Genomic DNA, 27,088 nt, shown 5'->3' on the forward strand with positions numbered 1-27,088 from the left:
CAGTGGGTACCCAAGAATGATCAGGGGAGTGCCGAGACAACAGAGAAGGGTCAGGGGAGGCAACCACAGGAGCCAGAAAGCGCCAATTGCTAATTTCATTTCCTCATCTATGCGGGGTATCCTCTCTACTTTGTGGGGTTGTAAAGAATGGAGAGGTTCAAGCACGACAGTAAAGTGCTGCCATCATCACTGGGGTGCCGTGGCCGGTGTGACCTCAGGCAGAATGTCCCCCCTGGAGCTGTTTCCTCTTCAGTGAAAGGAAGGGCCAGGTCACCTGGCGATCACCAAGCCCCTTTTCCCCTCTACCCGAGGTCCTGGTCTCTGAAGGGAGGCGCAGGGGCCTGGGGTGGCCAGCAGGTGGCAGCGCCGAGGCGCATCCTGGTTCAGGCACAGCCCGGGAGTCTGAGGTCCAGCTGGGTGAGGGCAGCTGGGCCTCTCCAGCCAGGTCCTACAGGGTCTGCGCTTTCTCCGGAACTCTGCCTCTCAGGTGGCAGCAGGCCGGCTTCATGGGCATGCAACCCACTCGTAGAAGGGTCCTGGGATTGGTTTAATGCTCTGCTGTTGCCATCTTGAAACCTTAATCATTGCTGCACAGGAGCCCTGCATTTTCATTTCGCACTAGGCCCCCGAATGGTGGTGCTGGGTGGCAGGACTCATACTGCCTCAGGACCCCGGACACTGCTATCTCCCGGAAGCATCCTGGACCCTTCCCTTTGCTGGGCCTTTGCTCAGCCTTCCCAGGGCTCCTGATCACGCTGGCGACAACCGGAAGTGGACTATCAACAGGAACAAGTGAAGCTGACTGTACTAGAAACGAATAACATGGCACCCCTGAGGACGCAGGGAGCCCTCACCCAAGCAACTTGAGAACAGAGTATCTGACGCCAAGATTGGAGGAAAAGCTGCACAGTATTGTACCCTGAAGAGCAGGTTTGTTTCTCACAGAGGTGAGAGTCAGAAATTCAGAAACTGCTGATGTGTATTCTAGCACCGAGCAAATAAGTAAATATATTGTGACTAATGAGAGCCCGATTTCTCGCTGTCAGAAAAATGAGTTAAAAATAAGGAAAGGGGGTAGGCTAGAACAAACACTGGTGTTGGACTGGAATGGGAGGCACGTGTGAACTCGTGGTCTTCAAAATTCATACAGATAGAGACACAGCTTTAGATATGTGTGGGTGGGTACGTACATTTCCTAACTCTGTCCACTGAGAGGGCGGAAGGTCGTAACCTCCACACCAATGAACTCACCCAGCGCCTGGGTCTTGGTGTCTAATGTCATTCTTCAATAAAAGGCACCAAGATTCCTTGGAGAAATGGCTATTTCCAGGGCTACAGCAAGGAAAGTACTAGATGATCCTCCAACATCTTGTGGTAGAAGGTAAGGAAGGGCTCAAATAACAATGGGGACATACGAGGACATGTCAATGGACACAGGAGGCAACTTGAATGGGCTCCCATGCCAAATCTGGGACAATGGGACAGCCAAAACAAATAGTGACAGTAATGGATTAGAACCCACAGAATAAGAACCTGTAGAATCAAAGAAGAATCTGTGAGTGCATACTGATAATAAATACTTGGAGGAATGAATAAATAAATAAATGAGGGTGAAGGGAAGGGCCTTCCTCATGGCAGAATTTCAACCGAATAAACGTAGAATGAGGAGGGGGCCAGCCCAGTGGCATAGTGGTTAAGTTTGCATGCTCTGCTTCAGCAGCTCAGGGTTCGTGGGTTCAGATCTGGGGCATGGACCTACACACCACTCATCAAGCCGTGCTGTGGTGGCACCCCACATACAAAATAGAGGAAGATTGGCATAGATGTTAGCTCAGCAACAATCTTCCTCAAGCAAAAAGAGGAGGATTGGCAACAGATGTTAGCTCAAGGGCAATCTTCTTCACCAAAAAAAAAAAAGAATGAGGAAAATTGAGAACCACCATTTGGTAAATACGCCAGTAATAACTGTTTCAGGCAAGAATCAGCAATAGATGCTAAAAAAAATGTAGGGAAAAAGTAGGATAAGAAACAGGATATTTAGAGAGTCTCAAATATCTCCCCATAAGATAATTACAAATACGAGTGATTTTATAATGAAGAAACCTGATAGAAATCATCTCAACCAAATGATCAAAGTTAACATCCCCAGGAATGGGGCAAACGGACATCACGTGCCTCCTGATACGATGCACTGAGAAGGATACAACATTTTGGAGGTAAGAATATCACACAAATGGAAACAAAACAAGGAGTGAGAGAGGTTGACTGTAGGATAGGTGGTCACTCTAAGACGGGTCAGGAGAGGTTCTGTGAGGTGGCAACATTTAAGCTCTGACCTGAGTGGTCGGAAGATCTGGAGAGGATCATTCCAGAAACGGGCACAGCTGTGTCAAAGAACTCAAGGCACAGAAAGAAGGCAAGGATCAGGCATGCAATGAGGAGCAAAGTGGAAAGAGCAAAGAGAAGGAAGACAGGAGAGTCCCTCTTAAGAGAGCTTTGTAGTCATGGTAGCTGAGGATTTGGGGGGATTTTTTTCCCCAATTTTTTTTATTGTAGTAGCATACATATAATGGAATTTACCATCTTAAAGTGCTTTTTTTTTGTGAGGAAGATTGTCGCTGAGCTAACATCTGTGCCAATCTTCCCCTATTTCATGTGGGATGCTGCCACAGTGTGGCTTGATGAGCTGTGGTAGGTCCATGCCCGGGATCCAAACCCACGAACCCTGGGCTGCCAAAGCAGAACACGCAAACTTAACCACTATGCCAGCAGGCCGGCCCCCCATCTTAATTATTTTTAAGTGTACAGTTCAATGGTATGAAATATTCATAATATTGTGAACTATCACCATCATCTGTCTCCAGAACTCTCTTCATCTCGTAAAGCTGAAACTCTACACCCATTAACTAACTCCCCATTCCCCCTCCCGGCAGACCCGGCAACCATCATTCTACTTTCTGTTTCTATGATTTTGATTACTCTCAGTATCTCATATAAGTGGAATCATACTGTATTTGTTTTTTTGTTGCTGGCTTATTTCACTTAGCATAATGTGCTCAAGGTTCATTCATGGTGTAGCATTCATCAGAATTTCCTTCCCTCTTAAGGCTGAATAACATTCTATTTTATTTATATACCACATTTTGCTTATCCATTCATCCGTTGATACACTTTTGGGTTGCTTCCACAGTTTTAGCTACTGTGAATATGGGTGCACAAATATCTCTTTGAGACCCTGCTTTCAATTCTTTTGGGTACAGACCCAGAAGTGGAATCGCTGGATCATACGGTAATTCTATTTTTAATTTTTTGCGGAATCACCATACTCCTTTCCACAGCAGTGGTACTATTTTACACTCCCACCACAGTGCACAAGGATTCTAATTTCTCCGCATCCTCTCCAACACTTGCTGTTTTCTGTTTTTTGCTGTTGTTTTTGTTATAGCAGCCATCCTCATGAGTGTGAGCTGGTATCTCGTGGTGGTTTTGATTTGCATTTCCCTAATGATCAGTGATGTTGAGCATCTTTTCATGTGCTTATTGGTCACTTGTACATCTTCTTTGGAGAAATCTCTATTCAAGTCCTTTGCCTATTTTTTAATTTGGCTGTTTGGTATTTGTTGTCGAGTTAGAGAAGTCTGGGTGTTATTGTAAATGATGTAGGAAATCACTGGGGAATGTTAAGCGGGGGAGTAATTTGACCTGAGTTGGGTTTATTTTTTGGTCACTCTGACTGTTGGGTGGAGAATGTTTTGACAGCAGAGGGATTATCCACGGAGAGACTGGACACAGGGAGACCAGTTAGGGAGCTTTCACAGAAGTTCAAGCAAGAGATGATGATGGTCCCAACCACAGTATAGTGTTCACTGCTAACGGAGGAGCAGAGAAGTGGAAAGATTCAAAAGCTTAGCTAAGTAGTATAATCAACAGGATTTAGCAACTCGATAGAAATGGGAAATGAGTACGTGGAAGGAGTCCAAGATGACGCCCAAGTTTCTGCTTGAGCCAGAAGCCGGGTGGATGGTGGTACCATTCACTAAAATAAAGAAAACCAGGGGAGAATTGGTTTAGGTGTTGGGGAGAGAAATGATGAATCCCATCAACACCATACATGGAAAGGGTCTGTGGGATATCCTAATGGGGGGTCCCGCAGCTTACAGGCTGGCATTTAGAAGGAAGTCCTGGGCTGGAGATTCCACTCTGGAAGCCTCTGCACATATCTGAAGCCAGGAGACTAGACGGAATCACCCAGCGAACACATACAGAACAGAGGATCTTAACCTGGAGATCAAGGTGGGCTTCTGGGATCTGGGCACCTCCTGAAAGTGTAATAATAATCCACACGTGGGCACACATGCAATTCTTAGGAGAGGGATGAAAACTCTTACTGATGCTCCAAGAGATCTTTGACTGCCCTCCCCTTTCCCCTTCCCTCAAAAAGATCAAAAGCCACTGATAAGTTATGGAGGGAAGAAGTCATTGGAGGAACACCAACATTTAAGGGACAGAGGGGTGGGAAAGGCTGAAAAGCAGCACTCAGAGAGGACAGAGAAGAATGAGGTCAGTGGTGTCAAATGTTGCAGAGATTAAGATGAGATCTAAAAAGCGTCTAGGAGCCTTTGTCACAGAGGTCCTTGGTGTCCTCATGAAGAGTTTCAGCAGGACAGTGGGGGTGGGGCACCTCCATCACAGGTGCGCAGAGGAATTGCAGGTGAACTGCAGATGTGAAACTGGGAGACTATTCCAAGATACACTTGGCTGTGAAAGGAAGGAGAGCAGGAGAGAAGGCAGACGTGGGCTGAGACTGTTTTGGCTTCTTTGGACAAGATGGCAGCATCAACAGAAGGCCAGCAGCAGCAGAGACTGGCTAGAGGCTCATCCATCCCACTCCCTCTTCCTGGACGCACAGCTGCAGTCCGTTTCCCAGCACCCCCCGGGGCTAGAGGTGTGGTCATTTGACCAAGTTCTAGCCAAAAGCAGTGGTGAAAAGTCCCCAGATTGGATCCTCCTTGTTCTTTTCTGTCCGTTTGCTAAATGAAGAGCTTTCCAATGACCCAGAACAGGATAGAGGCACAAAATGGAGGGAGCCTGGGTCCCTAAATGATGGCGTGAAAGGCTATCTGACCTACAACACCCACTCTGAACTGTGGCACGAATGAGAAATAAACGTTTACTCTATTGAGCTACTAAGAATTTGGGGTCCACCCGTTACAGGAGCTAGAGTTAACCTAATACACCAGTTAAATAAATCCTTGTACATCCATACGACACTACAGCTGCAAAAGCAAACGAAGCATCTCTTTGTTATTGATGTGGAATGATCTCCAAGATACTTTAAATGGAAAAAGAGGTACAGGAGAATGTGTATAACCTGGTAGTTTTTTGTGTAAAATTTAGGTGGGAAAAAGAATGTAAACATAATTCTTTGTCTGTGCACAATAGTGGAAGGACGCAAGAAACCAATAATATTGGCTACAAGGAGCTGGGTGGCTAGGGGACGGGTGGGAAACCCTTCAATTTGTACCTGTTGAATTTCGAACCATGTCAATATGTGTCCTGATTTAAAATTTTTGTTCTAATTACAAAATTAAAGGAGTATGTCAGAGATGTGGGGATGTTTAAATATTCGTGAAGGGGCCAGTACAAATAAAAATCCCAAAGGTACAGACAGATAGAGAATGGAGGAAAGCCCTGGAGAGGCAGGAGATGGAGACTGGAGCACGGGGGTGGGACCTGCCATGGGCACGAAGAAGGTCCCTGAGGACAGGGAGGGAGGATGCTGGAGATGTGCAGACCCAGGCATGTGTGTAAATGCCAGCAGGAAGGTGGGGCAGAGGTTCTTCTCAAATGGCTTTTATTTAGGAGGTGATGGTACCGAGTGAGACTAAGTGGTAGATTTGATTTGACTCGTGGGGAGGAGACCGCATGGACAAGGGGACAAGAGAATGGAAGCCTTTCAGGACTGCAGCCATGAATTTAGAATCAGACCCCGCCCTAAGGCTCGCCCCATCTCCCTCCGTGCCCTGCAGAGGCTGTTCCAAGGCTGAGTGTCTTCACACTCACTGGTGGTCTCAGGCCCCCTGCTGGGAGGCTGTGCTGAGGATCAACAGATACCATGTGCCTCTCCCTCCCTGGGCAGCAGGGTGTTTCTCTGGCCTTCGCAGAGCCTGGAAGAACACAAGAGGCATCCCACATCTGGGATCAACCCTCTGGCTCATGTGATGCAGAGGCCCATCAGTGCACACCTGACGGTACCAAATGGCCTCCACCTTGAGCTGGGAAGACTGACAGACGTTTAGGATTTACTGTTACATGGGGGAGTGAGGGAGAGGGGAGCAGAATACAAAATGGTCCATACAAAATGCACTCAATAGTATACAAGGAGCACAGAAAACTGACAGAAAGAAAACATGCCTACATATTTATGGGGGTTATCTCTGGTTGTTGACATTATAGGCTGTTCCCTCTATTTCTTTATAGTTTCCAAATGTTCCACAATAAGTATCTATCACTTTTATAATTAGACTAATTTTTTAGACTACAGTTTCTGTGACAGTGAGCAGTCAGGTCCCAATGTCACAGAGCAAAAACACCCTTCGGGGGGCTGGCCCCGTGGCCGAGTGGTTAAGTTCGCGCGCTGCGCTGCAGGCGGCCCAGCGTTTCGTTAGTTCGAATCCTGGGCGCGGACATGGCACTGCTCATCAGACCACGCTGAGGCAGCGTCCCACATGCCACAACTAGAAGAACCCACAACGAAGAATACACAACTATGTACCGGGGGGCTTTGGGGAGAAAAAGGAAAAAATAAAATCTTTAAAAAAAAAAAAACCCCCTTCGGGTCACAGACTTCTTTAAGATTCTGATGGCGGCCATGGGCCTTCTCCCTGGAAAAATGCTCATAAGCTCTTACACACGTCGACACCCCATTCTGCATCCCCTTGGCTTGGCCCAGATGCCAAGGGAATGCCCATCCTTGCCTGTAAGAGGCAGAATGGCTCTGGGGCCAGCCACGACTAACTATAAGCTGACCAACAATGTTGAAATGTCAAAAGAAATGTGTAAATCCGAAATGGAAGCAGCGAAAGAGCAGCCCAGAGGCCAGTATTGGCTGTGCCGCCCCAGCTCTGTCCAGGGGACCAGGCAAGGGGGCTACTCTGGCCTGAGCCCCACCACCATTGTGGCAGGTCTGTCATCCTTGGGGACAGGGCTGTACTAAACATCCGGACATTCCATTCATCCAGCTGACTCTCTGGTTCCCATCCCTGGTTCACAAGTGCCTTTAGGAAAAACGTGGCTGCTTTTAGGGTAGAGGTTTATAAACTTGAATAACTCTAAGGGCCAGCAAGGCAAAGCATGGGAAAAATAAACTGCCAGGGGATAACAACCTTTATTTTTTATGTTCTAAGGTACAAACATATGATGTCAGAGATTGTACTTTAAATTTGACATTGAAAAAATATAATTTGGAAATAGAAACATTCAAAGTTTCCTAATTTATTACTCCTCAGATTTGAAATCTGACAATCCTTTCTCACGCCCCAAGGTGTCAGTCAACACCAGGTCGTGAATCCCGTGTGACAACATGCAGCAGAGAATTCATCTTTGAATCCTTTAACTGGGAGCAATATTTAGTTTTATTTAGTTTCATAACAAAAAAGAGCTGCTCACAAATATAGGTACTTCCAAACATGGACAGAATCTTCGCACAATAGTTTTTATATTTTGGGTAACCGTTCCCAAGATATTTGTAGAATTCTGGGATTCCAACATCATCATATTTAGTTTTGAGTATGGTGTTGTACTGCAATTCGATGACTTCCATTTGTTGCTCTTCATTCACATTATTTTTTTTTTTTTAAAGATTTTATTTTTTTCCTCTTTCTCCCCAAAGCCCCCTGGTACATAGTTGTATATTCTTCGTTGTGGGTCCCTCTAGTTGTGGCATGTGAGACGCTGCCTCAGCATGGTTTGATGAGCAGTGCCATGTCTGTGCCCAGGATTCGAACCAACAAAACACTGGGCTGCCTGCAGTGGAGCGCGCGAACTTAACCACTCGGCCACGGGGCCAGCCCCTTCGTTCACATTATTAATGTTAATTGAGAAAGGTGAACTGAACAATATTAGTTCATTTTCAAAAGCTTGAAATCAGAGAAGGTTTTCTGGAATTCAGTCTTCAACTCTTTAATTTGTGGAATATAGTTCAGGCCATCACTTTCATTTTCAGAAACTAATTTCAGAGTAGGGAAGTGGGCCAGATTGTTCCTTGCCAGATGAGTTTCCCAAAGACACAATTCCGCTAGGAATGAGCAAATGGAATCATATGTTTGTGTAACTACTTGTGAACGCCCTTGCAGAGAAATATCCAATGTGTTTAGATAAGTCATAATGTCAACCAAAAAGGCCAAGTCTTTGACCAATCTTTGCTAGTAAGCTGAGGCACGGATTTTCCTTTGGAAGACATGAAAAAGTCAATTTCTTCCAACAGTTCAAAAACCTGCCTGAGCACCACACCACAACTCAGCCACTTAGCTTCCATGGAGCAGAGCAGGCTTCCGTATTGTGCATCCAACTCATTAAACAAAGCACTGAACTTTCTGGGGTTCGAGCCATGGGAACATATCCAGGTTATGGTGGAAATGACTATGCCCAAGACATGATCCATTTTTAACTTGTTAGCACAAAATGATTCCTGGGGAACGAGGCCGTGCACAGACTTCAGTTCTGCGTCTTTGCAAAGCCCTGACACTTTCGATTGAAGTCTTGTAACACGTTGTTTAACACCAACCATCGCAGAGTTACCATCTGTGCTAAGACTTACTAATTTTGACCAGTCTACATTAAATTTTTTAAGACTTTTCTCAACACATAAAAATAACTCATTTCCTGATGTTGTGCTTGTCATGGGTACCACGTCCAAAAGTTCTTCAGTCACATCGAAAGTTTCATCAACACCACGAATAAATACAGCTAACTGAGGGGCATGATTTATATCGGCGCTTTCGTGAGCTGCGAGAGAGAAAGCCACCAATGATTTCGCTTTCTCTTGCAACTTGTCCTGTAAATTCTCAGTCACATTGTCAACGTGCTGCCCAACAATGTTCCCACTTAGTCTTATGTTGGCAAATGCTGGTCTCTGTTCGGGGTACATAATTTCTGCTGCACTCAACAGACACTCCTTTATAAACTCACCATCTGTCAAAGGTTTGGATGCCCGGGCAATTTTCTCACTTAATACATAACTACATTTCATGGCAGCATCACTTACTTTATTCACATTCAAAAGCAAATCATGTTGAAATTTCAGTCTTTTTTTCAGTTCGTTAAGCTTTTTATCACGCATCTTTTGTGTACAGACATCATGGTTGCTACTATGGTTTGTTTCGTAATGGCCTCTTAGGTTATATTCTTTCGACACAGACAGACTTTGTTTGCACATGTAGGAACATTCTTTACCTCCACAAAGAAATAAGCTCGCTCCCATTTTTCTTGAAACGTGTGGCTTTCCTGTTCTAGCTTTCGTTTCCCCACTTTTGAAAGAGACAAATGCATAAGAAATATTAAAATGTTATCTTTACTAACAGAAAAAAAGGACTACTTCGTAAGTAAAACATATTATTAATTCTATTTTTTTCAATGGGTAGATGTGATGTTCACTCCTTCAGAGCTGGGGAGAATTTCAGGAATGGCAGAGGTTGTAGGAAACAGAGCAAATGCCACAGCTAAGGGGAAGCAGCCCTTAGCTTAGTCACCTCTCCAGGGGACTACAGACATGTAGGAAAGCAGCCCCAGGGCCACCAGATTCTCTGATGTAGCCAAAAAGGCTGGAGATCCACATTTTTATGTGAAATTTCTTGATTTTTAAAAATATTCATACGAAATTCTATAGTTTCTTTCCAGGTGATTTTTTTTTGGGGCGGGGGGAGGAAGATTAGCCCTGAGCTAACATCTGCTGCCAATCCTCCTCTTTTTTTGCTGAGGAAGACTGGCCCTGAGTTAACATCCATGCTGATCTTCCTCTACTTTTTAATTTATATATATATATCTTTTTTTCATTTTTCTTTTTTTTTTTTTTGAGGAAGATCAGCCCTGAACTAACATCTGCTGCCAATCCTCCTCTTTCTGCTGAGGAAGACTGGCCCTGAGCTAACATCCATGCCCATCTTCCTCTACTTTATATGTGGGACACCTGCCACAGCATGGCTTGACAGGCAGTGCGCAGGTCCGCACCCAGGATCCAACCTGGCGAACCTCGGGCTGCCCAAGTGGAAAGTGTGAACTTAACTGCTGCGCCACCAGGTTGGCCCCCCTGTCTTTTTTAATATGTGGGACGCCTGCCACAGCATGGCTTGACAAACGGTGCACAGGCCTGCACCCGGGATCCGAACCAGTGAACCCGGGGCCACTGAAGTAGAACATGTGACCTTAACTGCTGCGCCACTGGGCCGGCCGCTATAGTTTTTTTCTGTAAATACTATACAAGCCACCACATCTACCCATCAGATTAGGGACACTGGTTTGAGGTCTCTGGTTTAAACCCGACAAAAACTCTACTCGATAACAAATTAGATATCTAATCCTGAAACCACAGGTTTAAGAGGTTGTTCAAACAGAATCCTAGAGGGTACCCAAAACGGGGAACTAAACCGATGTATCTCAAAGTGCCATTTCTTTTACAGACATCAAGGTTACAGTTAACTAGGACAATACTCATTAGTCTGATATAAGTATGCAGATAACACATTTTTGATCCAGGTAGAAGTTGTATTTAAAAGTGCCAACTGCCCCCAACCTCATCCTAGCCCGTCCCCAGGGAATGCCACTGCCAACCCTGGCGAGTCTCCATCCACAGGATGCTAGCATCCCTCACCTCTCCAGGGGCTGTACTGTCTATCTTCTTGGCCTTGGCTTTTCTCTCCAGCACGGTCCAGAACTATGGCAAGCCCACCGATCTCTCTTCCTTGCTTCTTTGCCAAGGCTCTCTCTGCAGCCCACTTGTGAGTAGAAATCAATATAGGCGATCCTGCAATTGTGGGGAGAGGGTGGGGGAGAGAAGGAAAACAGTCGACACTTAGTACTTTTATTTATCTGTCTTTTGAATTAGTAATACACATACATGATTCAAAATGCAAAAGGTAGAAAAGGATATAGTGAAGTCTTCCTTTTGCCCAATTTCTACCCTTCACATCATGCTTTTGATTTGCATTTCCCTAATGACTAATGTTGAGAATCTTTTCATGTGTTTATTGACCATTAGTATACCTTGTTTGGAAAATGGTCCATTAAAATCCTTTACCCGTTTTTTAAAGATTTTTTTTTTCCTTTTTCTCCCCAAAGCCCCCCAGTACATAGTTGTATATTCTTCGTTGTGGGTCCTTCTAGTTGTGGCATGTGGGACGCTGACTCAGCGTGGTTTGATGAGCAGTGCCATGTCCACGCCCAGGATTCGAACAAGTAAAACACTGGGCCGCCTGCAGCGGAGCGCGCAAACTTAACCACTCAGCTACAGGGCCAGCCCCCTTTACCCGTTTTTTAATTGTGTTGACTTTTTATTATTGAGTTGTTAAGAGTTCTTCATGTATTTTTAATACAAGTCCCTTATCAAATATATGATTTGCAATATTTTCTCCCAGTCTGTAGTTTCCGTTAACTTTTTTGATAGTGTCCTTTAGGGTAGAAACATCTTTAATTTTGATGAAGTCCAACTTCTCCATCTTCTCTTTCATCGCTGTGCAACACCCTAACCCAAGATCACAAAGATTTACTCCTATGTTTTCTTCTAAGTTTTATGTTTTAGCCCTTATGTTTGGGTCTTTGATTCATTTTGAGTTCATTTTTTTTATATGGTGTGTCCTCCATTATATTTTTACATAAAAAGTAGAATACTATATACACTGTTCTATACTTTGCCTTTTTCCCTTAATAATGTATACTACAGATTATTTCCCATCAGTACACAAAATGCTGTTTCATTTCTTTTTACAACTGCATAGTATAATATCTTATGGATCTACTGGAAGATTTTAACCAGTTTCCTATTGATAGATATTCAGGTCAATTTTAATTCTGCATCAAACAACTTGGTAATACATTATTTCACACCTGTCTGCAGGATAAAGTCTTAGGAATGGAACTGCAGGATAAAATGGTATATACAATTAGAACTCTCACAGATACTACTAGGTAACTAATCTTCATATTGACTTCACCAGTTTCACCTCTACCAACAAAATACAAGCATGCCAGTTTCTCCACACCCTCTCCAATACCATGGCAATAAATTTCTTGATCTGTGAACATCTGAGAGGTAAAAAGTTACATCTCGGTGTAGTTTTAATTTATAACTCTTTTATTATAAGTGAGGGTGACCATCCTCTCCTTTCTTTAAAAGAAAATTTCTTTTCTGAGACCTATCTGTAATCTGCCTATATTTTTACTGGGTTATTGGTCTTTTTCTTACTGATTGTCAGGCACACTTCATACATCAGCAAAATTAGCCCTTGGTCTTGATACGAATTACAAATACTTTTTCCTGGTTTGCCACTTGTCTTTTGACTTTGTTTATGGGGATTTTTTTTTTAAGACTGGCACCTGAACTACCGTTGCCAATGTTTCTTTTTTTCCTGCCTTTTCTCCCCCAACCCCCCCAGTACATAGTTGTATATTTTAGTTGTGGGTCCTTCTAGCTGTGGCATGTGGGATGCCACCTCAGCATGGCCTGATGAGTGGCGCCATGTCTGCGCCCAGGATCCGAACCAGTGAAACCTGGGCCACCGAAGCAGAGCGTGCAAACTTAACCACTTGGCCACCGGCCAGCCCAATGGAGATATTTTTTTCCCATGTAGAAATATTGTATATTTATGCAGTCAAATTTATCTACTTTTTCCTTTGGGGTTCGTGTCACACTTAGAAAGGCCCTCCCCTCTTGCAGATTATTAAAAACAAACAAAAACATTCTCCATGTCTTCCCCTAGTACTTCATGGTTTCATAGTTTCCATGTAATCATTCATGAACCTGTAATTAACTTTGGTGAATGACACGGAGTAAGAAGCTGAGTAAGAATATTCTCGAAGATAATGTACTGCGTGCATTTCTGACATAGGTACTATGCTCCATTTCATATGGTCATGGATTCTTTGGCTTCTCCTATTTCCCCTTGGCAATAATTCTTCATTAAAGGGATGATTCTAAAGAGTTAAGTGTGTCTAATTAAAACAAGTGAGTGAAGTTTGAGAAATCATATAGCTTTGGCAGGAATTTTTGTTTTGTCGTTTTCCAGTGTTGCTGACTGCAAGCATGGCGGAGCTCCCCCATCTCTCCCCACAGTAAACACTGCTAACGATTTGGGATTTATCCTCTCAGACTTGTTTTCTAAATCTGCAGGACTCTTTTCTAGAGATTATATTCATCAGAATATACTGGTATGGGCTTGGCTCGGGAGCTCGGCTGAGGAGCCGGAGGTCGGGCCGCCGTTCCAGCCGCGTCCGCTCCTGGTCCCTGGCCCCTCGGCGGCATGGCGTGCGGGGCGACGTTGAAGCGGCCCATGGAGTTCGAGGCGGCGCTGCTGAACCCCGGGTCCCCGAAGCGGCGGCGCTGCGCCCCCCTGCCCGGCCCCACTCCGGGCCTCAGGCCCCCCGACGCCGAGCCGCCGCCGCCGCTGCTCCAGACGCAGACCCCGCCGCCGGCCCTGCAGCAGCCCGCCCCGCCCGGCAGCGAGCGGCGCCTTCCAACTCCGGAGCAAATTTTTCAGAACATAAAACAAGAATATAGTCGTTATCAGAGGTGGAGACATTTAGAAGTTGTTCTTAATCAGAGTGAAGCTTGTACTTCGGAAAGTCAGCCTCACTCCGCAGCACTCGCAGCACCTAGTTCGCCAGGTTCCTCCTGGATGAAGAAGGACCAGCCCACCTTTACCCTCCGACAAGTTGGAATAATATGTGAGCGTCTCTTAAAAGACTATGAAGATAAAATTCGGGAGGAGTATGAGCAAATCCTCAATACCAAACTAGCAGAACAATATGAATCTTTTGTGAAATTCACACATGATCAGATTATGCGACGATATGGGACAAGGCCAACAAGCTACGTGTCCTGAAGCTTTCTTGCATATCTGGGTACCAGGTTTGACCTCAAGAGATGGCTGCTGTACACTTTTTGCAACTGGTTTGATATCACATTTCAGCTCCAACTTTGCATCCTGAGAACACTTAAACGTTTCTGCAGGTCCATTTTATACAACTTGAAAGACCTTAAAACTTTCTCGTTGCCACAAGCATATCTTTCTTTTCTGCTCATCCAATAAACAGCTGTGCCCTACTGTGATAGATTTTCCAAACAAAAATACCTGGAGCAGAAGTTTAGCAAAATATGCCCTCAGTGGCACTCAACAAATGGAGTTTCCCCAAGCACAGTTCTGTAAGAAGTGTGTGTGAGAGTGTGTGTATATGTGTGTATGTGTATGTTAAGTTATTATTTGTATTGTGCAAATTTTTTTGATCTTGGGGATTCTGGCTGTGAATTTGATGCACGACAATTATGGTTAAAAACATTTGCTTGGTCTAAAGAAGATCATTAATGTTTTGTGACCATATAAGTTGTAACAGTGGATTGTTTTATGTGTAGGTATTATTGTTAAATACAGGGACTGTTTCCAGGCACAGAATATGAATCATAAGTTAGGATGGACATTAGATGTGATTATGATAACATAGCAAAGGTCTGTGGTCCTAGGTCAACAAATGTGTGGTGACAAATTAGAACAAACTGGAGACAGGCCATTTGACACATGGACTCTGCCTAGCCGTGTTAAAAAATACTTTGACTCCAAGCCTTAAAATACCCACATGGAGTCTGTGCTCACCTCATTCACACAAAGAGCTCCCTGGACACTGACCTCTAAAAAGAAAAAGTCTCCGCCGGAGCAGGAGGATCAAGGTTTGCTTGGGAGCGTTACACAGGTGAGCACCGGGCTGGGCCAGGCCCCGGCGGCACTGCTGTTTGGGAGGAGCCACTTCACTCTCGCATCAGTTATTCAAAAGAGAATTTGGATCCTTTGGTCAGGTTCCCCCGAATTCTAAGAGGTGTCCATGTGCAACTGCTCGAGCTTTGTTTTGGCAGCCCCCTGCCCGAAGTTGCTTACAGACTGTTCTTTACCTTGTTTCCAAGGCTGAGGAACAGAAAGTAGCCTCTGTTTTGAGGAGGTGGAAGTTGAGTATACATTTATTTTTTACTGTGACTTGTTCAGGACCACATTTTACAAAATGCCTTGTTTCCTTTATTATTGTTTCTGGAAAGGAAAGTTCTATTAAAATTGTTTTAGTTTGAGTATAGAATAGTTTTTTTAAATTAGGGCTTATTTTGAAAATTCTGAGTTTAATTCAAATGTATGCCAATACCTTCCAAAGTAAGGTAATATTCAGAGACAGTTGTTCTGATCAGATGGCTTAGAGAAATTTCTGGAATATTCACATTCGAAGATTCCTTATTAATGAATGTCTTTGACTTAAATCTAACCAAAAACTGCAACATTATTCTTTGTACATTTTCATTATATAGTGTTAACAAGCTTAGTTGCAAACAAATAAAATACTTAAGCTAAAAAAAAAAAAAAAAAAAAAAAAAAGAATATACTGGTATGGATTATTTTAGAGTTTACCAACACCAACAAATTTAGCTCAAATATATCTGTTACCCGATATTCAATTTTTACCTCAGTGAGAATCCCTTCAAAATACATTCCAGTCCACCCTAATGTCACCATATTCATCCTTTTATGCTACCAGAGCCCAGAGACACAGTGATGGTCATTAGTTGGTCACAACATAATTCTAACAGACGAATTCAATGTCCTGTTTTGGTACCTGTCCGGGCAAGCTGCCAAGTGTGTTATTTTACTGGAGGCAGTCAGCCCTTGAGAGGAATGAAGATAACCTATGACCGAATTCTTCCAACCTTCAATCTTATAGTTGCAGAACAAATCTTCATTTCTCTATGACACCAGGTTTTCTAGAAGCTTTTGGCTGTCCATTTATGATGCCACCTTCAGCTCTTATGCCTGTTAGTAGAAAGGTTGACTAACCACTCTTTCCTTCTCTAAAACCAGGTGTAAGTAATTTGGGAGAATGTAATGGAATTCTGTTATGTTTAAATCCAGTAGACGTGTATTTTTTTTCAGTACAAGGTACAAAACATACCTTTCCCTCATGCCATCCTTGCTCACCAATCTGATTTGAAAAGCATCCTCAAACGCTTCTTTTAATTCATGCTGAGTGACTTTGTCAGGCAGGTTCTTGATCAGAAGCGTTCTGGCATCTCGATCTGCATAAACACAAAAGAATATTGTTAGTCTGAGTTTAGATCTCATAAGGATCCAAAGTTTTCTAAGGGAGAAAAAATACTTCTCAAAGAGCTGGAGACTGAAACAGCAATACGTATTCCTTCATTTAGCATATATTTGAACACATACTCTGGGCGAGGGCCTGTGCTACACGCTGGCTGTGAAAACAGAGACCTGGCCCCTGCTCTCAGGAAGGTGGTGTTGTTGGGGGAAAAGGAGAGTAAACAGTCACCTAATTACAAACTGCGGAAATGCCAGGAAGGAAAAGTAAAAGGGGAAATGAGAACACGTCGTAGAGAAGACTTACCCCAGTCTGGGGGTAAAGGAAGATTCTCCTGATCCGAGGAAGTGACCTGTAAGCTGAGACTCCATGGATGGGACACAAGTAGCCAGGGAATGAGTCCTGGAGAGAACCCTGGGACGGAGAAGGACAGGCAGATAAAGTCTGTGCTGTAGAAGCAGGTGACCTGTTGGTCAGTGAGGAGTATCTGCCCTTTTGGATAAAAAACAATATGATACGAATTCCCGCCTGACCCACAGCCTTCTAGATACAGAGGTATCTACGAACAAATTACCTTGTTTGCATACCTTTCTTTCTTTCCTTTCCCTTTGGTTTCTTCAATTTCATTTCATACCCAAGGACCTTTGTATCTCTAAGTTCCAAGGCTTTTTCCTGGTCGTCAGCAGATTTAAAATTCACATAACCAAATCTACAGATGTAGAAGAAAGGAGAAAAAGGACTGGTACGATCAAGAGGCACATGCCTGCTGGCTGGCTAATCAGACTGGATGTAAGTGGAAATTAGCAATGAGTCAAAGGCACCTGCCAAATTTACATCAAAATCAAGGCTCCACCAACCGCCAATACCAGTGCCAGGAAGTAACAGAGAGCAGGGGTCCAGGCCTGGGGGGGAGTTTGATGTCTGGAGACATTTTTGGCTGTCACACCTGGGGAGTGTCCAGTGCGTGGGGAGTATCCAGTGGGTAGAACCCAGGGAGAGTGCTAAACGGCCTACAATGAACTGTATAGCTCCCCACAACAAAGAATTATCCAGCCCAAAATGTCAATAGTGCTGAAGTGAAGAAACTCTGTTCTAGAGCAAGGACTGAGAATCAGTGCAAATTCACCTGTTGAAGTCTTCATTTTTTTCTGCTTAACAACTGACAAAATTTAACCAAAAGCTACAGAAAACGAAGCTACAAGTTTCTGAATTTTTGTTTTAAGAAACAGCCATCTGGGGCCAGCCCGGTGGCACAGTGGTTAAGTGCTCACGTTCCACTTTGGCGGCCCGGGGTTCGCCGGTTCGGATCCCGGGTGTGGACATGGCATAGCTTGGCAAGCCATGCTGTGGTAGGCGTCCCACATATAAAATGGAGGAAGATGGGCACGGATGTTAACTCAGGGCCAGTCTTCCTCAGCAAAAAGAGGAGGATTGGCAGCAGTTAGCTCAGGGTTAATCTTCCTCAAAAAAAAAAAGAGAGAGAGAAACAGCCATCTGCATTTGTGAATTGGAACAAAATGTATAGACTACGGAATGTGTTAGCAAACCCAAGGGCTATTACTGTAAGAATTCTTTTTAATGCAAAAGGAATCCTTATTTACTGCAAAGGCAACAATATTTCAAAATATAGTTAACAAAAACTTTAAGAAGAGGAAGGTAACAAAAGTTGTGGCATAGGCTCTGGAGCCAGAGTGCTGGGCCCAAATCCTGGGTCTGCCATTTCCTTTCTTTTTTTTCACTTTCTAACTGTGTGATACTGGGCATGCTACTTAACTTCTCTGTGCCTCAGTTTCCTCCTTTGTAAAATGAGGATGATGACAATAGTTACCACCGAAGATTGTCTTATGGATTCAATGAGTTAATATAAACATGGAACTAAGAACAATGCCTGGAACGGTGAGTGATCAATGAATGTTTACGATTATCTTTTTGTTTTTACATAAGAAATTCTGAGTACTATAAAAATAGACGTGCTCACACCCAAGACATATGCTTCTGATGTGAAAGAAGAAAGAAAGGATGAAATTCAAATCAGCAAAAAAGCAGAACTCACACAGAACTATATTTGCCTCCAAAGCTAGGGGTTTTGTGATTAAATCTGTGACTTAGTTTAAAATGATTCTAGGCAAATAATGTTGCTCACAGTTGGAAAATCATGAAAATTGGTTTCTGTAAAGACTTAGAAGATCTTGGGATTATTTTAATTTGGTTGGAAAAATGGGGTAGCAAAGTTTAATATAATGGATTTACTAAACCTGAGCCACTGAAGGATTTTAAATACTGATTCTGAACTGCATGAGACAGTTAAAATCCCACCAAAAGGTGAAGAGCAGGTACCAAAGGATCTGACGAGACAGCAGGCTAGTACCCCACAATCAAACAGGAAGCCACCGGAACTCCTACATCCTCCAGGACTAACAACCACTGGGCTGATAAACTCATAATAACATTCTTAATTTATCGGCATTTACCTGGAGAAGCCAACTCTGACACCAACAACTGCGAGATCATTTTTAGCAAAAAATTCACTGAGACCAGTTTTTAGCTCAGTAGCCATTTTGTTGAAATTCAGGTTTCCCACAAACAGTCTGAAAGTTACAGGTGGTTTAGCTGCCATACAAAAAGGTAAAAAAAAAAAAGAAAAAAATATATATATGTAAATAGTTCAGAAAGAATGATGCTAAAAGAAAATTCCATGAAAGACTCTGGAATACCATAACCCCAAGCTGCAATAAATATCCCCTTGTTCATCATTTGGGTGAAGAGAGATTTAATTTCTGCCAATCTGAAATTCTCCGCGTGTCTCTTACGCCTTAAAACATAGCAAAGAAGTTACCTTCTAATTTCTGTTTTGTGGTGTCAGGGGGAGCCTTCTGCTTGGCCATTTCCATCTTCCATTTATCAGGTGTTTTTTTTTCATAGGTTCTGTGGGAAAAAGCCAGAATCCTCTATTTTTTTTTTTAAAGATTTTATTTTTTCCTTTTTCTCCCCAAAGCCCCCCAGTACATAGTTGTATATTCTCCGTTGTGGGTCCTTCTAGTTGTGGCACGTGGGATGCTGCCTCAGTGTGGTTCAATGAGCAGTGCCATGTCCGCGCCCAGGATTAGAACTGACGAAACACTGGGCCGCCTGCAGCGGAGTGCGCGAACTTAACCACTCGGCCATGGGGCCAGCCCCCAGAATACTCTATTTTTAATGATCTGTCTGTAGCACTAATGGGTAAACTGGAAGCTTCTACTCTATCCACAAATATCATACCTACACTATGCCTCTTCTGCGTGAGATACATGGGTGAGGTCTGGTCAGAGAACTTTTAAAGGCATTTATAAATTAATTAGAAAGTTCTTCAAGTTCATCAAAGAAATGCAACAGTCCTTGCCCAAGGGCTTCCCGAAAAACTCACACTCCTGGACACTGGCCACCTCTTGCCCGACCTGATTTAGGTCGTTCTGACCTTCCTCCTCCTCTTCCTCACAGCCTTTGTCCTCGTCATCGTCATCGTCATCGTCCTGCTCATCTTCCTCCACCCCTACAGGAAGGGCTCTTCTCCCTTTGGCCCACGTAGAATACAAGGCTTCTTTTTCAGAATCTAAATGAAAAGCCACTTAATCAAGTCCTGCCACACAGACTTGTTAAGAATAAGAACGACAAATCGTTCTTTCAGATAAACTGCTCACAAACCTGACTATGTACACAAATCTAAGAAAAAATTTCACTGCTATTTTAACTTTATTTTGAAATGATTTAAAATGTACTGCTATTGTATTTTAATAAAAATAGTAAGAATTACTGCTTTGGAAGCAATATCATTTAAAATGTTATACAGATTCCACCAAGACAAAAAAAAAATCACTGAGAATGAAAGTTTGAGAGAAATGAACCTGCTTGGCTCATAAGCACAAAGATAGAAACAATGTGTAACATTCAAGGAGAAAACTCTGATTCTCACCATGTGCACAGCAAAGGTCCAATGTCCACTGAGCCTCTTCACCCAGTGGAGCCAGGCCCGAAGAATCAGCCAGGGATTGCCAAGGCAACTTTCAGAAGGGCGGCACTTTTCTAAAACCCCTCCAAGAGCCATGTGGAATGGCATGCAGCGCTGGCCTTTGAGATCTTACAGCCGCTAGCCAGGAACACCCCCAGGAGAGGATTCTTTACCTTCACTGGTCCAACCCACTGGTCTTACCTTCATCCTCCTCAGAGTTCTCAGTTCTCTTTTCACGGTTGTCTAGCTTGGCACTCCTCCTATCTTTTGGCAGCTTGGTCCATGTGGCTCCCTTCCTGCAGTGTGATATTAATTCCTCAGTAAACATGGGACCCAGTGACTTTTTCCCCCTACTTTATTTCCTGGAGCAGTGGTAACCTTCCTACCGTTCTTCTGAGGGATGACAACCTGGAGGAGAAAGGGCAACAATGAAATGACGTCTCCCCTACGCCCATGAGGTTACAATCACATTGTACAGTCAGCAAGTGCAAGATTTGGTCAGGTACATATGTCAACATCTATGTTGAGTTCTCTAGAACAAATTCCTCACTTTAGAGTAAAAGAGGTCCCAGCGCCAGAATTATCTGGCATGCTTGTCTAAAGAAAAAAAATAAAATTCTTGGATTTCACTGGAATTATCAAATCACAAACTTTACAGGGAAGGGGCCGGCCCGGTGGCATAGTGGTTAAGTTCATACGCTCCACTTCAGCTGCCCGGGGTTCGCAGGTTCAGATCCCAAACGAGGACCTAGCACCACTCATCAAGCCATGTTGTGGCAGCATCCCACATAAAATAGAGGAAGATGGGCATAGATGTCAGCTCAGCAACAATCTTCCTCACAAAAAATAAATAAATAAAAAAATAGGGGGCTGGCTCCGTGGCCGAGTGGTTAAGTTCACGTGCTCCACTGTGGCGGCCCAGGGTTCGGATCCTGGGTGTGGACATGGCACCCCTCATCAGGCCACGTTGAGGTGGCATCCCACATCCCACAACTAGAAGGACCAGCAACTAAGATATACAACTATGTACGGGGGGTTTGGGAAGATAAAGCAGAAAAATAAATAAATAAATAAATAAAAATAAAAGTATAAAAGCCACCGCCCTAGGAAAATACACCAAGTCAACTACTATTTAGGTGGCTCTGCATGCCTTTAGTGTCCCAACTCTCAGCATACAAGTAACACACCAAAGGAGACAGGCAACTGGGGCAGACACAGGAATGAGAGCCAAGCCCAATGGTTGGACCACATGCTTCCTAATTAGAACCATCCTATAGCTACTAATAACTGGGCATGGTATTATAAAACTAAACGACTGAAGATGACAATTTTAGCAGAACATTGAATGAAGTCTCACCACATACAAAAGGACAAAATGAAGAAATGATGAATGACCGTGGGAAGACACAGCAGGAAGGCAGACATCATCAAGCCAGGGAGAAAGGCCTCAGAAGAATCCAGACCTGCCAACAATTTGATCTTTGTCTTCTAGCCTCCAGAATTAGGAGAAAATAAATTTCTGTTGTTTCAGCCACTCAGAGTGATATTTTATTATGCCAACCCTAGCAAATAAACACAACTGGTGTATATATATATATCTCAACTCACATCACAGGAAGACATAAGTAACGATAATATGATGTGATTAGTGTTACTGATTGTGAACAAAATTTATAGGCAAACGGACGAGGGACCAGTTCATCTAGCATGGGAATGACATGGGAGCAACAAGGCATGTGAGAGACTAGAGTTTGAATTAAATCATTTCAGTAAGCCAACATTAGGGTGTGGTTACCCTAAAAGTTAATCTAACTGTGATAATACCACTATATACCAGAATAAACCATCGTAGGAACCACATTTTAAAGAGGAATGGCTGGGGCCAGCCCCGTGGCTGAGTGGTTAAGTTCACGCACTCCGCTTTGGCGGCCCAGGGTTTCGCTGGTTTGGATCCAGGGTGTGGACATGGCACCGCTCATCAAGCCATGCTGAGGCAGTGCCCAACATGCCACAACTAGAAGGACCCACAACTAAAAAATATATATATATACACAACTATGTACCGGGGAGCTTTGGGGAGAAAAAGGAAAAATAAAATCTTTAAAGAGGAATGGCTGAGAGTTACCAGCGCGAACAGTCTAGAATCATATCACATGCCTATCAGCCTAAGGAAAATATAATGTGACTATTCGTATTTTCCTCCAAGCTAACGCAGTCTGGGTTCCAAATCAAAAGCTGCACTCACCAAGAATGTTCTGGCTCTGACGAGTATAGACAGCTTATGCAGTGTATTGTGACTATCATAGCTCAGTAGATGTTCTCTTAACTATGCCTACTTAACCATGTTGTACTAAACTATGTCTGTGGCTGGATTAAATGACAGGCTCAATTTCAAATAGGACTTACTAACTTGATGCCCACGAAACGTCAATCATATGTGGCTAGTGGGCTGCTGTGTGGCACTCCTAGGGCACCTGGGCGTTTCTGTTCCATGAGTTCAACTGTATCCTTAATAATCACTAGTAGTGTTTGTTCGCAAACCTGTATATGACCCTTGTATTTGCAGTTTCAATTACATAATAAACATCACATAAACCAATCAAATTCATGCAAAAAGTAAGTTACTGAATCTATGCAAACAAAGTTGAATGCTTTGGACATACTTAATAAAGCTTAAAAAACGTCAGTCAAATTAGGTGTGGGTGAGCAACCACGAAAGAATGGAAAACATTCTAAAAATGTAGGAGTCTGTATTCAAATTGCTTTACTCGGTTTTTTGAAGTTTTGTTTTGCTTTAAAGAAACAAACTGTAAAAAGCAGAAGATGCACCATGGGGGCACTTTATATAGAGAACATAAGCTACTCGAACAATGAACCCAAAGACAAAGCCTTAGTCCCACATCAAAAGAATGGCAAATAAATACATATTCAACACGTTTTAAATTAAAATCAAAAGCTATGTATGCATATTTTTAGGATTCCCCACTTTTACTTTCCATTGATACAATGACTAGATTGAACAGGGTTGAGGAAAGTTTCTACTATACAACTAGCTGCTCAAAGTAGGCAAATACAGGCTGTCTGCCTCCCAAAACGAGTTCCTGGAGGGAAGATCGAGAAACGAACTGGGGAAAAGTCAGAGCTTCAGATTCGGCAGAACCACGTATAATTCCAGGCGTCACTTATTAACTGTGAAACCATGAGCATGTTAGTTAATGGTCAAATCTGTTTTCCTGTCTACAAAGTGGTGCCTAGCGACATGGTGGCTGTGAGGATCCAATGAGATAATGCATAAAACCCTACTAGGCACAGTGGCTACACACAGGAAACATTCAGTATTCATCAGCTGTGTACCCACTTATTCACCTCAATTCTTTTTAAGACTCAACTTAAACCTATCTATATTCAAACACCAATGCAGAGGCTCCCAGCCAAAAGCAGAACATAGGAGGGACCTAAATATTTGTTGAAAGAATAAACATGGAAACCTATGTTTGGCAGGCACACAAACTAATGGGTTTTAAGGAAGCAATTTTAAGAATCAAGAGATTTCTTTTCAAACCAGTATTTCCAGACAACCAGTATCACTTTTCAAACATAAAACATCTTTGCCTTGCCAAAAATAAACCTCACTTAGCCACGATGTATTATTCTTTTTACAGAACACTGATATTCAATTTGGTGATATTTTGTTTGGAATTTTCGCATCAATGCTCACGAGAGTGGTCTGTAATCTCCTTTTCTCAAAAGGACCTTGTCAGATTTTAGTATCAAGTTTAGGGCAGGCTTGTGAAACTAGTCCACTTGGAAAATGTTCACAATACCACTTTTGAGATTAAGCAATGCAGTTTAACTGCTTTACGCTGGGTTTTCATGGTTGACATTAATAAATTATTCTGCTCCACGCTGTACATATAATTACCTCATCTCTACTGCCATTGTCCTTATCTTCTGACATCTCATCTTCCCCATCTTCTATCTCCTTTGAGGAAAGACTCATTTTCTTCAGTGCACCTTGATTTGTTTTCCCGCTTAAAATGTACAAGATCAATAGGCACATCACAGGGCCTTCGACATTCCATGTCGTGCACACTTTGCCTCCAGGATTTGCAGTAGTAAGTTTCCATCTGTAAAAAACTCGTGTTTTTATTTTCACCTGGAGTCTTTTGCTCACACCAGCGAATATCAAAATAGATAGAAAAAGAAGATAATTTTTAGCGTGTGCTGGTAGGTCAGGGCTCCCATACCTTCTCTTTAGCCACGATCTAGAAATGGAAATTCCTTAAGGTAAAAAAGGCAAGCGTCCAGGAATTCCTCCCTTTTCCTCTCATTCTGCTCCCTTCACCACGCGTTTTCAAATAACTGTGATGTTTTAAAAAATCAGCTCCACTACTGACTGCTCAAATGGAAGCACAGGGACAAAATAAATCCCCCACACGGGAACCAAATCAGGAGCTACAACTCAAGTGTCTTGACCTATCCAGACTGAGAACTCAGCGCTTAAGTGGAGCAGCTTCCATCTCCATCAGCATTTACAACACAAATAAGGAGTCTCAAGCCGGAACCTAGGACACCACATCCCAGGTTAACCCGCAGTCTCGTCTCTGATAGGTTCTCCTTTAAGGCTGGGGTGAGCGCGGGGCCCCGCCCACCCAGAGCCTGCGGACCACCGCGCGCGGCAGGCCCCGGCTGGACGCCCCAGAGGAGCCCGCAGCGGCCCCTGGGCGCCCACAGGCAGGGAGCGCCCTCCCGGGTACAGCCCAAGACCTGAGACCCCGGCGGAACAAACCCCAGAAGGCGACAACGCCCTCGTGACCCCGCCTCGACCAATCAGAGCCCGCGCCGCCTCTGGGCCAATCCCGAGCCGCGAACCCTGGGAGGGGGTAGGCGGTGCGAGAGCCTGGAGGCGGGGTCTCGAGCCTGGCCCCCGTGTACTGCGCCTGCGCGCACGGCGGACATTTTGTTCTCGGCTGGTGCGGGAGTGTGCTACGTGTGTCTGCTTGACCCGGTCAGCGCGGGGAGCCCGGCGTTCGCCCCAGGTTGGCCGAGCAGGAGGCGCAGGACCCTGAAATATCGGGGGACTGGCGGGTGGTCACACGGCTGATGCTTCCCTGCGGGTGGGGGTGACCGTAAAAAGCCAACAGCGTTCGTAAGAACAGCCATCATTGAGGGCTCCCGAGTCCCGGTGGGTCCCAGGCGCTCACATCCGTTAACCGTTAACGTCACCCGATCGATGGGGTCTCTCTCAGCCCTCTCGCCGTTTCACCGAAAGGCACAGGCGTTTCCACGCGAGGCGGGCGGAGGCCGGAAGCCGGCGGTGGGACTCCGGGGTCCGCCGCTTGTCCCCGGGCCGTCCCTCGCTGCCCACCGCGTCTGAAGCTGCCGTGGGAGCAGCTAGTGACAGTAGTGATGGTCACAGCTGAGGCGTGGGGATGCCTGCTTTGTGCCAGGCGTCGTCCTGGGTGGTTTTTCGTACCTTTTATCATGGACTTCTAAAAGCAAACTTGGTGACTTCCACGTTATTAATAGTTTCGTCTTAGATTTAAGGAAATCGAGGCTCACAGAGGTTAGGGAAGTGGTCCCCGGCCATTGATTTGCAGCCCTAATACGGTGACAGGAGATTTTTACATATTGAGGTATATGGGGTAACTATTTGAGTTCAAAACTGGTTCGGCTTAGACTAGAAAGCCTAACTTATGGCCTGTCAGACATACATTATACATCTGCTTATCCATTAAAGTAAGGAATGCACTCTCTTAAGATACAAAGAATGCGTTCGTCCCCTCTTGTGCCCTACTGCTAACGCCAGGATTAGTCCCTTTCCTGGCATCATGGTGATGGTCATGGTCATGTTGACCTGCTAATTTGCAACTGAATACCTCTTTGAAAATGTACCCTGGGTGTGTTTAATGTATGCTCTTTGTTCTAAAAAGATAGAAGATTGTACTGAAACCCACCCTTCTCTGGAACACCTTCTCAGGCCTTCCTGGGCTGTAATCCTTACTCTGGCTCAGAATAAACTCACCCCAATTTTGATTTATAGGTTGGTTATGGATTATTTGTGTCAACAACTGTCTCCTAATTTCTTTGAGTTAAACCATCTCTAACATGCTCTTTCAATGACCGTCAGCACTTGTAGGCCTTGTGGTAGGATCAAAATCCTGGGAATTATCCCCACATTGAGAATTGAAAAAGGGCACTTTGGAATACTTGTGTGTTTGGGGGGCAGAGAAGGGTTGTAAGGGGTCCTGCACTGATTCCAGCTTCAGAATAAAGTCACAAACCAGGAACGAAGGAGAATTAGGAAGGACGATTTGCCTACGTGTTTTAGATTTGGTACATCCTCACCAGATACTTTTTTTTTGTTTTTTTTTGAGGAAGATTAGCCCTGAGCTAACTGCTGCCAATCCTCCTCTTTTTGCTGAGGAAGACTGGCCATGAGCTAACATCCGTGCCCATCTTCCTCTACTTTATATGTGGGACGCCTGCCACAGCATGGCTTGCCAAGCGGTGCCATGTCCCGGCACCCGGGATCCGAACCGGCGAACCCCGGGCTGCCGAAGCGGAACATGCTCACTTAACCGCTGTGCGACCAGGCCAGCCCATCACTAAATACTTTTACCTAACTTACTTTGCAAGACTACAGGTTTTTAAGAAAACTAATCAAGGACAACTCAAAAGAAAACGAAAGCCCATTTCACTTAAGAACAAAGATGCGAAGTTCAAATAAAATGTTAGCAAGTTGAGTGAATTGAATCAAGCAGTATA

General features: G+C 44.0%; 1 protein-coding gene and 1 non-coding gene across 12 annotated transcripts; one reads left to right on the forward strand and one right to left on the reverse strand.

Moving 5' to 3' along the window:
- Positions 1 to 7,610: 7,610 nt before the first annotated feature.
- Positions 7,611 to 25,122, reverse strand: LOC102149015 (uncharacterized). 11 transcript variants are annotated; one of them, XR_011439867.1, is made up of 11 exons: positions 24,568 to 25,122; positions 24,243 to 24,447; positions 20,522 to 20,616; positions 19,790 to 19,924; positions 19,172 to 19,260; positions 18,807 to 18,945; positions 16,923 to 17,044; positions 16,642 to 16,749; positions 16,192 to 16,315; positions 10,868 to 11,020; positions 7,611 to 9,527 (listed from the first exon to the last, which is right to left on the reverse strand). It is a non-coding gene; the product is annotated as an uncharacterized protein (transcript). The 11 variants fall into 11 exon arrangements; XR_011439866.1 differs by having other exon boundaries at positions 19,770 to 19,924; XR_011439865.1 differs by having other exon boundaries at positions 19,739 to 19,924.
- On the forward strand, positions 11,837 to 14,320 carry LOC100057095 (akirin-1). The gene has a single exon (XM_070270658.1). It carries the CDS (start codon positions 13,512 to 13,514, stop codon positions 14,091 to 14,093), a length of 582 nt encoding a protein of 193 aa, XP_070126759.1. The 5' UTR covers positions 11,837 to 13,511; the 3' UTR covers positions 14,094 to 14,320.
- Positions 25,123 to 27,088: the final 1,966 nt, after the last annotated feature.

The sequence above is a fragment of the Equus caballus genome, chromosome 6, assembly GCF_041296265.1.
Source record: "Equus caballus isolate H_3958 breed thoroughbred chromosome 6, TB-T2T, whole genome shotgun sequence".
In the NCBI taxonomy this organism is placed as follows: Eukaryota; Metazoa; Chordata; class Mammalia; order Perissodactyla; family Equidae; genus Equus; species Equus caballus.